Source organism: Cebus imitator, unplaced genomic scaffold (genome assembly GCF_001604975.1).
Source record: "Cebus imitator isolate Cc_AM_T3 unplaced genomic scaffold, Cebus_imitator-1.0 Scaffold129, whole genome shotgun sequence".
Taxonomy (NCBI): domain Eukaryota; kingdom Metazoa; phylum Chordata; class Mammalia; order Primates; family Cebidae; genus Cebus; species Cebus imitator.
In genome coordinates, this window is record NW_016107444.1 from 508,178 (window position 1) to 522,706 (window position 14,529).

General features: G+C 46.8%; 1 protein-coding gene across 12 annotated transcripts in view; it reads right to left on the minus strand.

The window, feature by feature from the left end:
• The window catches only part of ERI3 (ERI1 exoribonuclease family member 3), a 135,474-nt gene that overhangs the window by 87,765 nt on the left and 33,180 nt on the right, over nt 1-14,529 (minus strand). For all 12 annotated transcript variants that reach the window (XM_017540764.2, XM_017540759.2, XM_017540757.2 and 9 more), the window contains 3 exons: nt 11,739-11,855; nt 5,250-5,309; nt 541-632 (listed from right to left, as the gene is read on the minus strand). In XM_017540764.2, coding sequence (XP_017396253.1) covers nt 541-632; nt 5,250-5,309; nt 11,739-11,813 — 227 coding nt within the window. In that variant the 5' untranslated portion in view covers nt 11,814-11,855. The remainder of the gene's footprint in view (nt 1-540; nt 633-5,249; nt 5,310-11,738; nt 11,856-14,529) is intronic.

Here is a 14,529-nt window from a genome sequence, read left to right on the forward strand (position 1 = left end):
CCGCGTCCTGGGTTCAGGCAATTCTCCTGCCTCAGCCTCCTGAGTAGCTGGGATTACAGGCATGTGCCACCATGCCCAGCTGATTTTTTGTATTTTTAGTAGAGACGGGGTTTCACCATGTGGACCAGGATGGTCTCGATCTCTTGACCTTGTGATCCACCCGCCTTGGCCTCCCAAAGTGCTGGGATTACAGGCGTGAGCCACCGCGCCCGGCCTCACATTTTTATTTTTAAGATGCTCCTTTACCTCCTTCCTTCCAAGGCAATAACATACAACCCCACAATTGGAAGGGCTGTCGTGAGCAGTGAGACCTGGCAAAGGCAGGAAGGCCCCAACCATCCAGGCAGGCCCTTGACTTGCACACACACTGCTCCAGAGAGGCAGAAGGCAGGGCTCCCAACCCTCTTCTATCCCTGGTAGCCTCAAAGACTTGAAGAATCCCTCACCCAGCTGACTTGTAGACATTTAAGCCTCCAGAAGGCAAGACCTGGTCCCACAGATTCCAAGTCCTGACAGCAAAGTAGCCCTTCTCATACTCACATGACTTTTAAGTCCCAGTCTCCACAGGTGACAAAAATTGACTTGACGTTTGGATCTAAGAGGCCTTCCTTCGCCATCCACTCATCGACCCTCTGAAAAGTACACAAGAACAGATGAGATTTTCCTTTTTTTTCCCTAAGCCTGTGAAGAGCCACAACAGTGAAACGCAAATAAGCTGCGTGTAATCAGAGCAGGAAAAAATTGTAATCTTAATCCGCCATGGCCCCACTGTGGGCTCTCAGTCTTGGTCAGAACCACAGAAGCACTTGGAAGAGAACCCCTTCAGGAAGATCCCACAGCCTAAGTGTGTAGCAGGAGGGAGCCCCTACACTTGCCTATTGCCTGGCAGCCTGCCCCAGATCCCAGCAGGTCAGTCCAAATACCTTGCTCTGACCTGGCTATACCTCTTATTGGTCCCCTGGCCTAGTACAGACAGGCTATTGTCCTGGGGCATGAGAACAGGCTAGAAGGAGGCCCCAGGCAGGGGCTCCCACCCACAGCTTCACTCATTCATTTATTCACTTTACCCTTCTACCAAATGTTTATTAACCAAACTTATGAATTTGCTTATTCACCAAAGGAAGGTGATGAACATTTTCACCTTCAGAAGAGGCCCCTTTACTGGGCTGGAGCCCCATCCTGACACCTGGGATAGTGCTGCCTGCTCCAGCTGCTAAAAGTTCAAAAACTGGCCCCCAACTTCATATTTCTCTTCTTCGTGGTTGAGGATTCAAATTTAGCAGGATATTTTAAGGCAGAGCTCAATTCCTACACAGGGAGAAAAACTGCTCCTAAACACTCTAAACTTTCTTTCCCTTCATCCCTTTGATCAGTTTTATTATTTGCGCTCACACTGGAAGTACAAATGCTAAAATCAGTATACAACAAGAGAAATATCATAAACAATTCAAGGCTGGGCGTGGTGGCTCAGGCCTATAATCCTAGGACTTTGGGAGGCCGAGGCAGGCAGATCACTTGAGGCCAGGAGTTTGAAACCAGCCTGGCCAACATGGCAAAACCCCATCTCTACTAAAAATACAAAAATTAGCTGGGTGTGGTGCTGTACACCTATAATCCCAGCTACTTGGGAGGCTGCGGCACAAGAATTGCTTGAGCCCAGGAGGTGGAGGTTGCAGTGAGCTGAGATCACACCATTGCACTCCAGCCTGGGTAACAGGGCGAGACTCTGTAAAAAACAAATAAATAATAAATAAAAAGAATTCATAAAGCATTGCCTATTTTTCAGAAGGTCCCAGGCACAGAAAGGTAGTGCAACAGATCACATCACTGCTTCTACCCATGCAAGAGGATTATTTTTTTAAGGCTATCTCACGTAGTCATTAAAAATGCAGGATTGGAAGCCAGATACATCTGGATTCCAACCCTTGGCTATTCCATATCCTGGCTGTGTCACTGATGGAGAGTTATTTAAAAGTCATGTAACCTCTGTGAACCTCAGTTTCCTTCATCTATAAAACTTTACACAGAGTTGTTCTGAGAATTAAATGTGATAATGTTTAAAGTACCTACCACAAAACAGGCAATAGGCTGAGAAGTGGAGAAAGGCAGATCATCATAATACAAGACGCAGCAATGGACCCATGACCACAGTGCTACAGGACCAAGAAGAGGAAGTGGCTAGCCCTACCTTTTACAGGGAAAGGAGTCAGAAAAGGCTTCACAAAGAAGATAGTTGAACTAGGAACCTGACATGGTGGAACACAGAAAAGGATACTACAGGCAGAGACAAAGGCACATGCACAATAATTTTGTATTTGAAGCAATTATCTGTTTAACATCTGGTTACTTGCGACCATAAGCACCATGAAAACTCTGTCTCACTCACTGCCTTAATCTCTCACCCAGCACAGGATCTACTGAAGAGATATTTGCTGACTGACTGAAAACATGAGTAGGTAAAAGTTTAGGGTGACTAAAGTCCACAGTATATAGAAAGGAAGGACAGAGACTGGAGGACTAGGTTAGCCAGACTGTGAAGGGCCTTGTGTGCTCAGCAGGTGATAGGGAGCCCATGGATATCTTTAAGTATCTTAAGTAAGATTACTTCTAGCAGGTGTAGGCTGGCTCCCTGGATACCTCTGAGATGCTAGAGGCCTGGCCCATGCTAAAGTCACCCCTGACTAAGGCCAAGGATCCTACCTAGTTCCATGGCTACATCAGTCCTACCAACCAGAATGTCAGAGCTGCTCCCTGGCGCCAGACTATGCAGACCATGTAGTCTCTAAACCCTCTTTATGGTCTGTATACCAGAGAATCCTCCTCAGCTAAAGAATCTTCCCAAAAGGTAAATTCTGGATCATCCACTGCTGAATGGTCCATCTCCTCAGTTGCTTTGGCCCAGCTCCTTGCATGTATGTGCACGCATGTGCATGCGTGCGCGCGCACGCACACACACACACACACACACACACACGTGTGCAGGAATCCCTTCCCCAGGGTCACCTAAGAAAAGAGGTAAGGTGACATCAGCATAACGTCTCCCCCAGCTCACTGCTTTATATCCCCAAGTTAAGTGCCCCACATACTAGAGGGGCTCCCCGGTGCCCTAACTCCTGTGAAAGAGAGAGTAAGACACAACAGGACTGTCAGGAGGCCACACTCAGCAAAACTGGGCTCTCATCACGAGAAGCACTCAACACTCACTAGGGTCCCTGGAAGCTTAGGACTTAGCAGCTATTTAGTGAGCATGTTTTACTATGAGCCCATCCAGGGAAGGGATATTACATTTTGAATCAGGCCTGTCCTTTACCTTGCCTTCTCTGCTTGAATGAATAAGGGTTGGAGGAACCACCAACACCTCAATCAGCTGGGCCAGCCATCCCAGTTACTGAAGCTCTAGTGGGGTCCAGGCTGAGCTCTACTTAGAACAAATCAATCAGGTAAACATCTAGCTGGCTGCCTGCTAAGGGCCTTGGTTGGGACAAGAAACAAGCTCTTTAGCTCTAGAACCAACTCAGGACTAATGAGATGAAGCAGAGCCTGGTCTGGTCTCCTAGTCCTTCCAGAAACTCTCTATTCAGACTGATACCCGGAATCTTCCCTCCTTACCAACAAAGTATGTAGAAGTAGCAGAAAGTAGCTTCCTGGGTGAGACTCAGAATTCTGTGAGTGCCCTGCTTCAGGGCTGGCCTAGGGTTAGCAGGGGGTTGCCTCCTGAAGACCTCATCTCCTCCTCAACTGGGGTCATTGAGAAAAAAACCCATAACCTCAATGGTCCTGGTTTGGTGCTGGCCCAGAGCAAGTATCTTCTTCCAGGATCGCAGCTACAGATGTTCCAGGAAAAAGCTGCCTGTCTTCAGGCATCCCTCAGGAGCCAGGCTCTGGCTGGGGATGATGGCTGGGACAGAAAAAAGAACGAGTTCCCTCTGTCTCTTTGAGCCTGGTTTATAGGGGGACAGTCCATGCTAAGGAGCTCCCTTGGTCACAGGAATGAGTCTCTTCAAAAAAAGGAGGTCAGTATGGCTGGAAAGCTTCTCAGAGCCCATATTCTCTTCTCCCAATCTACTACAGGTGACCAAACCTGACCCCCAAAACCAGACTGGTCACAAACCCTGGGTTTCCACACTCCCAGGAATAGGAAATACACTCTACCACTAAGGTGAGTCTAAACTTGCCTCTGTAACCCTGGCTCCTTCCTTGGAGGCCCCACAAAATTCAATCTGCATCTCTCTCCTCCGTGGGACAGGATCTCTTGGCTAAAGTCCCTGCCACTATGCTACTTCCTCTAGGCTGCACACCTCCAGTGCAGATGTGCCCTGCTATTCCTGCAGATACTCTGCTTTCTCCTATGCTTTGATAAGGTTTGAGCTTTGGCTTCATTGGTCTTAAAAATAAATAAAGAACCTAATGAGATCCACAGGCTTTTTCTCTTCTCCTCTCCCTCTATAAAGAAAGAAATGGGAGGGGGACCTTCTCCCCCTGTGAAAACCTCCAGGCCAGAGGAGGGTGGAAGACAAGCTAAGACCAAGCACTGCCCTTCCTTATTCCCTCGGGCCACAGCGCAAGAAATAGCATCTTAACCTTTTCTAGCTCCCCGAGGAGAACATCCTAGAAGTGTGGTCTCTGCCAAGGGTTTTAAAGTCTTTAATTTGATTTCCCTCACATAGGCAATTGTTGTAATTATTCTGATTAGGAATCATTACCCAGTGCAGCCTCTGCACCCGACAGGCACAATGCATCCAGCGGCAAGCTGCAGTGGGGCAGGCAGGCCCAGCCACAGCTCCTGGAGGAGCTCACAGCAAACAAAAGCCATCGATGGGGAGTTCTGGGTGAGTTAATGAAGTGCTTACATGCCACAAGAAGCCAACACTAAAGCTAAACAAAAACACCTCCAGTCCCTGAGGCGAGTCCCACCATGCCACAGCCCAGCTCCCCTACTCCCCAGCCCACCCAGTGCAGGCTACCCTAGAGCCAGCCAGCACAGGGCCATAGGCCAGGAAGGGGTGGGGGCCCCTCTGCCTGACTCCTGGCAGCACTGGGACATCTTGTCAGAAACCCTGACGGGAACAGCTGGAGATGACAGATCAATGGTTCAATACTCTCAACAGCATGTCACTGATGTGACAGCAAATGTTATTCTAATCAAGCCATAATCATAGTCAAATTACACGGCTACATTCTCAGGAGGGGAGGGAGAGAAAGGCAGCAGGAAGGGGTCAGAGGTCAGGAATTAAGGTCACTCAACCTACCTCCAGCACTTGCTGCAGGCTTGGCTGACCATCCACCATGGCTTGAATAATCCCGGTGAGCTGAAAGGAAAGAGAAATAGCCAATGTGTGGAAAACCAGGGTGTAGGGCCTCAAGGCTAAACTGGACCTTTTCCTTTTTGTTCTTCTCCTTCTGCTGTAAAGGGCTCTGATCTGGCACTGCTTTAGGTTCAGTGCCCAACTAGAAGCCTTGGGAATAAAGTCCCAGGACCCAGGACACAATGTGAGCTGCTCCCATGAAATCCTGCCCTGACATAGATGTACACATACATATGCAGACCACAAGGTGTATTCTCACACCTGCTTCAGCTTTCATTTTGCAAACAAATTGATGTTACACATCTTTTGTATTCAACAGGTTCCATAACTTCCTGCAATTACAGTCTCAAATTCAGCTCCTAACTTCACAGAAGTTCTTGTAAAACTTGGGGAGTGCTCACACAGGACAGACACACTTGGCTTCAAGTCTGTCCCCTTCTCTGAGCCTCGATGTCCAGCACTGCCCTCTGCCACACTCTCCCTAACACCTTCCCTAACATCCACGAAGTCCCACAGGCACCTACATTTCACCCCGCACATGTGGGCCCTCAATATGAACCAGCCAAGCAAGAAACGGAGTCACCTTTAACTGACAGGGAAACTAAGACAAAAAGGCCCTATGTTCAGCACATGGCCTAGAGAATTTCTGACTCAGGCCTACACTCCAGTCCTAGGTCAGGACTGGGTTCAAACAAGCTTGTTGTTTTGCTTTTAGTTTAGTTTTAAGTAAAAATATCCCTCAGGTACAGACTAGAGATAGATTGCCTACAAGGATCTGAGGGCATGAGGCTCCCATGTCCTGGACATCAATGAGAAATCACCACCCCCAGCATGTCCCTGGCTACTTCCAGAAAGAGCAGTATCTCAGGCTTGCTTGGAAACTTCTTTTTTTTAAAGTGTGCTGGGTGGGGGGGAGATTAAACTCCAATTAAACTATAATTACACTTAATGAATACCAAATACCCAACACACAGAAATCGCTGGCTCTAAGAGGGAAGGTTATTTTCTCATGGCGACTTACATGGAATGGTAATATACACCTTTTAGGGAAGAAATTTTCATTTTAAAAATGCTGAGCTCCTCTAGGTGGGTTTCTGTAGTTCATCAAATCATTATTAGGTGGTATTTTAAGGAAGTGTAAGGACACAGCCACTCTATTTTATATTCCAGAAACTGTTTTTATATTAATCTGTATTTTAATTGGGTAACAGCTGCTGCCTACAGACTTCCCATGGTCTAAAAGGAAAATAAATTAGAAAGATTAACTACACTGTTGTTTTGCAAAGCTTTAACCCACAGCATGCCCACCCGGCTGGCACCTCCACACCCTTTCCTTGCTTGGAAGACCAAAGAACTGCCCAGTAGAGGGAGGGCCTGAGTCAAAGTGAAGAAAAGATGGTCCGCTAAGGGCTGGGGGGCTGGGAGTGGGGAAGTGCCCTTGGTCAGCAGCTTCAATAATCTTGGAGTACAAAGGACTCCACCTTTTATTTAGTCAACAACTATTCATAGAGAGCCTACTATGGGCTGGGCTGCATTATAGGAACCAGGAATCTGGCAGTGAAGAAAAATGTAAAAACTCTGCCCTCATGAAATGTGTGTTCTCTGCAGCCCCCTCCTAGGCCTAGCCCCAACTAGTAATCAGAGCCTGTACGCCTTCCAGGGCCACAAAGTGAGCAGGCAGTTGCCCTATGTTTTGCCTTGGGCATGAAGGGGCCAAAGAGAGTCAGGAGGAGGCCCCAGATTAGTGACAGACACCCACAGGCACACCACTGCCTGTTCTGGCCCAGCTTCTGTCCTGCTAAGCCTGGGGCTTAGATACATCTTCAAGCTTGGAGATGGGGCTTCGGATCAGGACCATCCTGGAAAAGGGGGACCACAGCTACTCTCACTTCTTAGGAAGCTCTAGGGTTGAAATGTCAGTCTTGTGTCTGGTCTGAGTTTCAGGAGGCAAGATTAGGTCCACTCCTTCCTTTGGCTCCCACCAAGGGTCACTCAGATGAGCTGAATGCCAAGGGCTTCAAGAAAGTCTCACTCACACAGGAAACCAATGTGCCCTTGCCAAGAACTCTCGGTTCCTGGAGGTAAGGCTTAGGTCAGCACCTATATACCCCATAAGCACCTGCCCTGGGCCCCAGTAAAATCACTGATGTGGGGCAAGAAAATCACTACACCAAAATGGAAAACCGGGGTGCTGCTCAGGTGTTCTGCTGCAGGATGTCTCACTGCAGACTAAGCCCATCTCTCCCACCTGGAGCAGGGGGAATGGGGCTCCATCATCCTGGGGCTTTCACAAACTCCACTCCAGTGCTCAGTGATCCTAGAATCATCAGCCTGGGAGGAGCCTAGTGAGGTCAGCTCCTTTTCTCACCATGTTCCCAGACAACAGCCATTTTTATCTGAGGCCCAGCAAGGCAAGGCTCATAGCTGAGTTCCTCAAGAATTTGCATTTAGCCCCCAGAGACACAGGGGACTTGAGCTGTTGGCTCAGCTAGACAAGGCTTCTCAGGGAAGGCCTCAGGCCCCTGTATTAATCCCTCCAACAATGGACCACCCCTTATCAGCTCTGCCAAGGCACTGGACAAAGAAGGGATGAAATTAAAGTTAGTTCTGGGCTGTGTGTGGTGGCTTTGCCTGCAATCCCAGCACTTTGGGAGGCTAAGGCAGGAGGACTGCTTGAGCCCAACAGTTTGAGAACAGCCTGGGCAACATAAAAAAAAAAAAAGTTGGGGTCTCTTTAAGTGAAAATTACCTGATACTAACAACCTAAAAGACACCTGTAAGGCTTATACAAGGTGCCATGAAGGAACTTGACAATTTTATCAAATTAATACTGGGAAGTTCTATCTTAGGCCTAACTTAAATCCTTCATGTTATAGTTTAAGCCATGTCCCACTTGGGTTAACATGTGTTTGTAAAAAGCTTTTACATCCTCACAACGAAAGGTACTAGAGCAAAGCCAAGTATTATTAAGCTGAGAACCAGGGCTCACAGGCTAAACAGAGCTCAGAGACCTTAGCCACTTAAAGCAGGAGAGGTGAGAGGAAGAATTAATGTGTGCTCTGTGGCTCCTTTCACTGAGGGATTACAGATTAACTCCCACTTCTCCAGACTCAGAAACCACAAGGCAAGGGGCTTTTGACCCTGACTGATAACATGGCTGGTTACTGAGATCCCCTACCCTCACAAGGGCTTTGTCCAGGAGTGAGCTGGCTTCATCATAAACACTAGCAACTCCAGGAAGCAGCCCAGGAAACTCAGTGCCAATAGCATGTCAGCATCCAGCGCTTTCTCCTTTCACAGTTTATCTCCAACACAATCGTATTCTGACACCAAGACAGTTTGTTGATTACATAAGCACTTGCCTCTGGTGTGCAATCTGATAATCAGACCCACTCTTTCTCCTCAGACAAAGAGACCAATAAATCTCACCCTTTATAAGTACAGGTGCAAGACAAAGCCCTTTACTGGCATTTAGCAAAATGATATTTCTCTATAGTTTTTTTCATGACAACAACAAAAAGAAGACATGGCTAGGGACTGTGCAGCAGCCCAGCTGCTAGAGACAGAGATTTGATGAGCTGGAGCAGATTCTAGAAGTCACAGGGAAAGGGCTTGGGAAGGAATGAAACATATCCCATCCTATCTCTGTCAGAACCATGTCTCCAGGCTATCAACTAAAACTAAGAAAGGACCTTAAGAAGAGTACTAACACATTCCTAACATGAAGCAGTAAGAGTCTCTCTGTGTATGCTAGGGACTCACTCAAAGTGGAATCCTTCTTCCTACTGTACAGCACTGAGCCTGCTTCTCTCCCCACACAAGCATGTGCCCATGTGTGTGCACGTGTCATAGCATGTGCAGGCAGACACACACACACACACACACACACACACACACACACACACACAGAGAGAGGCTGGGGTTCTTAAGAACTTCTGGTGCACAAGAGAGAAAATCCTGCCAAAACAACTACTTAAGTATAATCTGGATGCTTGGGGTTGTTCCTCACACTTACTAACGAGAGATTTTCTCTAGTTGGAATGACCTCCACCCCTACCCCCAAAAGGCAGCAACTGCCAGGTCGGATGAGGTCTCAGAACGACAGCCCCCATTCTGTGTCTATGCCTGTTGGAGATACAATTCCATCTGGTATGGAGACAGAGCAATATTTACATGATTTGAGGTTTCCAACAAGACTTTACTTACTCAAAATAACAAGTCAGCAGTACAGCGGTTTTGGGGGGAGACAGAAAATAACTCCTTGACAATATTCATTCGTTTGAGGAACACATATCAAGTGTTTACTTGGTAGCAGACCCTAATGATGGGACAAAGATGAATCAGGTCTAGTTTCTGCCCTGAAGGAACTTATAGTCTAGTGAAGAAACAGATAAATAATTATAGCATAAAGTATCTGATCAGTTCTGTGTTGGGGTAAGCACAACTCAATCTGGGGATCAGGGAAAGTGACCCTAAGCAGAATCCTGGAGGTCAGGCAGTAGTTGGCGAGGAGAGTGGGAACCCTGTGCAGGCAAGGACCATCAAGTGAAAAGACAGACTGTAAGAGGGCAACCTCTGGGTGAGGGGAGCTAGGTGGGAGATGAAGCAGGGAGATATAAGGCTGGCCAAAAAAGAAGGGACAAGATCATGGAGAGTTTTAAGCTGCAGAAACCTGAGACAAAATGGCAGACCCAGTGCCTACAGAACAACCACATTTTCACTTTTAGAACAGGCTTCATAATAAGGATCCCAATCACCACTCCTACTCCCCTCCAAATTATGTACGTGCATCCTTTGGTGAAGCTTTCCAGAGTGAAGAACCTGTTCATCATAGCCTCACAATCCCTCCTCCCATCCCCAGAAAAAAGTAGCAGCAGTAGCCTTACTCTAGAAGAAGTCCCTCTTCTGACACTCTCAAAGCATCCCCTCCTGCCCAGGGTCCAGTTCCAGCAGAATTCTGTACTATTCCTAAATGTTACCTATTCCTAAATTCTGTTACCTATTGCTAAATGTTACCTATTTAGGAATAGGTAACAAACTTTTCACAATTTGGGCCTGCCTGTCTATGCAAGGACAAGAGGACATTAGCCTTTCAGGCCAGTGGAGGGCTCAGGAAAATGGCTGGCTAAAGGAAGTCATTCCTTCCCTTCCCATAAGAAAGGGAATTTCATCAACATTAAAATGATGATTTTTCAAAAGGGGCAGAAAAGTCAGATTAGCGCCCCCTGGTGGTATAGGTAAATCCCAGGGAAAAGGGGAAAACACAGTAGAGAAAAAGAGAACCAGAACCCAACATCATTAGTTGGAATAACAAAAGGCTTAAGAAGCTAGGCACCTTACCAGATGGATGCCTGCAACAAAAGGCCTACCTGGGTCAGCTGACAAACACTGGTGTCGAATTCAGGAGCAACCCTCGAGACCTCATATCTGAGCTAAGTCAGTCTCAGGGCCCATGGAGCCCTCCCACCAGGGTCAGGCAACCTTGTCCCCAGCCTCCTCACCAAGGGGATTATTTGGGAGATTACAATTTGAGAACCCCTTTCCACCAATTTCATTCACATGTAGAAGATGGATCTCTAAATGAAGGCACAAAGTCTCTAACATACCTCAACCCCAGACTCTTAAAAGATTCTCATCACCCCTGCTACTACACATTCTTAACCCCTGATTGCACCACAACCTGTGGGCCACCACTGAGTGCATTACATGCCATGTCACAGGGAAACAGCCACAGAAGGCTTTACACAGTCCTGGGAGTCAGAACTTGCAGGGGCTCCTCCCCGCTGCCAATAGCTCTTTTGAGCCTCCAGCAAGCATCAAAATCTCAGGCCTAGTTTCACAATCTGTAAAATGGGATCAATACTAACCTGCTGACAAGGAGGCCGAGTATAGCACCCACTTAGGAAAAGGACATTTCAGCCGTGGCCAGCCAGGCCCTCATGCTTTGCTCAGACCGCTCTTCTCTTCCCTTGGTGACGGATGTACCTCCAACAAACTGAGCCTATGCTTCACACAGGGCCACTTTACGGGAGGACAGAGTAACAATGCCAGAAAGCTAAGACAGCCTGAACATAACCTTGCCTTCCAAGTGGCTAAAATCTTTACCTCTTGCCAAGGGGCCCTAAGGGAAATGGAACTTGAAAGAACCTGAACCCTGGAGTACCATTCTGTTCCTGGTCTCCAAGTGCCAGTCTCCAGGAAGGGATGCTGGGGAAGCAGAGGTAGACTGAGCCACTGCTCTCCCTGGGTCCCCAGTCACAACAGTGGCCTGAGTGAGTGGCAGACTTTACCAAACCTAACTGCTAGGTCCAGTGTGTACTTGCCTTAGGCACTGTTAAGCCCCATGCTCACCCTAAGTGGCCTATATAGAGCACGAAGGATTCCAAAATTCCCCTCCCAGCAGCCCTTGCTGCCCACTTCCAGGGCCCTTACCTCTGTACAGAAGGGGGTGAGCTGTGGGTGGACTACAGGCTGGACATACATGTGAAAGGTAGACTCAATCTCCATGGTCCGGCCATTTAGCTTCAGGATGGGGAACTCAATGATTTCCTAGAGTGCCAAAGATAGAGAAAAGGAAAAATAAGTTACTGTAATCGACCATTTCCAACAATACCTGCAAGTCAAGAAAGAATGAGTGTTTTGGGTTCATTAGCTCCTACCAGGCCAAACCCAAGGCTGAGTGAGACAGTGCCAGCACAGTTACAATCCTAACCCTCCCACTGCTAATATCCTCATAGGTTCCAGGGACTGGACACAGCTCTCATCCCCATTGTTTCTGGAAACGAGAAGGAAGACAGGGGTGTCATCTTCCCCAGGTTCTCCAACTGGTTCTCTAGCAGAGGCTTGCTCACTTGAGCCCCTACGAATAGGCCCTTCTTTCTCTTGCCCAGGCCCCTGTCCAGAAATGGGTCTGATCTCCTGCCATATAGACAACCAGCTATCAGACCAGTGCATAGAGTACCTAGTATGAAGTTTGAACCCAGCTGGTATGTTTCTTCACTAGTTCTTATGTAAAAAAAAAAAAAAAAAAAAAAAAAAAAAAAAAAAAAAAAAAAAAAAAAAAAGGTAAAAAATAAAGCCAAAGGGGGTCCCAAAGAGAAGGAGAAAAGTGAGTAAGAGTAATAGAAGCTAGCACCTCCCACCTTTCTTTCAGGCAGTACACACTCCCCCTGCACCACCAGCCCAATCGCTTAGCCAGCCCTTCCCAGTCCACTGAAACATAATGGAAGAGAAGGAGGAGGAGTGACAATTTGTTTGGTGTCTCTAAGATTAATTTGTCTCCGCTATTTAATAGAGATGCACAGCACCAAGGTCCTGGTGTGCAAACAGGCTTGCAGAACGCTGGCTGTGCAGCACGCCACATATATCGCTCCTGGGAAGGGAGGAATATACCAGAGTGGGGAGAGGCCAGGAGAGAGCACATGCATACCAGGGAGAAGAGGGAAAGCAAGGAGAGAGAATAAAAAAAATTATTGCTTTTTAATATTCAAAAACAGTTTGCAAAATTTAATCAAAGCAGAGGAAAAGCTAACATTTTTACCACTTTGACATTTTTATTAGCACTTTCATAAATTTTTAAAACATGAATGGAATTAGTTTACAACACAAAAAAAAACTGCCCTGAAAACATCTGGAGGAGACAAATAGGAAATATAAAAAATAAATAAATAAAAGCAAATTTCTCTGCGTAAAATTAGCATGTGGAAAGGGCCTCCACTGCAGAAAAAGGGGGCTCTGCCCATTCAGTGGCCCCAATAGTCAGCTCCAGCAGCACTCCTTCCCCAGGTCCTTCATTCTCGAGAAGACCTTTCCAGTATCATTAAAATCACAGTAAACTGGTTCTCTCCAGAGACAGCCTGGAGAAGCAACACGAAACTGATAACACCTGACTGCATTTAGGAAATGAATGGGTAGGAAAATGGGAAAAATGATCAACCTCCTTGATGTCCCAGGAAAGCCAGGTATCCTCCCCGCAAAACATACCCACTAATATTGGGCTTGTTTTTAAAGCATCTACTTCAATCCAACACAAAACAGCAGGACTGAAAAACAAATCAAGTCAGTCAGATTTCATGCCAGAGAGATTCAAAGATTCTGGTTGCCTTGTTTCTGTGGGCTGATCTCCAAAGATGAGGAAGCTGACAGGAGCTTATTCCCAGAGGTAGAAATGGCAAAATGGTTGCAAGGCTGAGGCAGAGGGGAGAGAGGGGAAGCCCAGGCTGCTGCTTAGACCAGGGTGATACCTCTCCTCCCAATATGAAGAGAGGAGAACACTCATTCCCAATTCCATGGACCTTCTGTTCCCCATGAACCATTACATACAGAGTAAATGGGGCTTTTGGTACTGAACAACAAAATTGAACACACACCAAAAAAATTACACATTGGTCCCCCTGCAAAATCAGGTATCCACGATTTCCAAGAGCCAACTCTGAGGTGTGGCCCGTGTGTCAGGCCCATCTGACTCCTGATTTTCTGATGTGTCCTTCCTCTCCCCCTAAGTAGAAGAAACACTTCCCCAACAGAAAGAGCTCTATAGCCTGGTGAGTTTGGCTGCCCTGGTGTCTAAGGAAACAAATATAGCCAGCTCCTCACTAACAATGTTAGCTGGGCCCACAATGAAATTTAACCTGTGACACAACTGTACTTTTCATTTAAACTTTCATTTGGAGAGCAGCAGTGTTTGGAGACCTACAGTTTGTCCTGCTAATCAAGACAAGTGTTGGGACCTTTAAGGATGCCATTCATCTTTGGCTTTTTATTAAATTCAATTTTCTTAAGCCCATGATACATTATGAAATTAGGAGTTGACATTCCTCTGGAAATAAAAATATCTATCAAACATAAATAGAAAAAACCCTCTATTACCAAGAATTTATGGCTTAAAGTTGATCTCTTTCCACTTTTTAACAAGCACATGGTTTGTTTTAGATATCTGAAATGCTATTATAGATCTAGGATTTCATTAGTATTTATTATAAAATAGTATGTGCTTCAGCTTCCACGCTGACCAGCACCAAGTCAGCATCCCCAGCAGACTCTCTGGAAATTTGGCCTTTGAGTTTCCCCGCTGCAGCAAATAACAGCAAATACTGCAGCTCAGTATTCAAACTTTCCTGATGCTAGCTTCCTCACCCATAGGGAAATGGGGCCAACTAAGTGCTGAAACTCAGTGCCATGCTCCCAGAGAGGAAGAACAAGCCAGACTCGGATCTACGCAAAA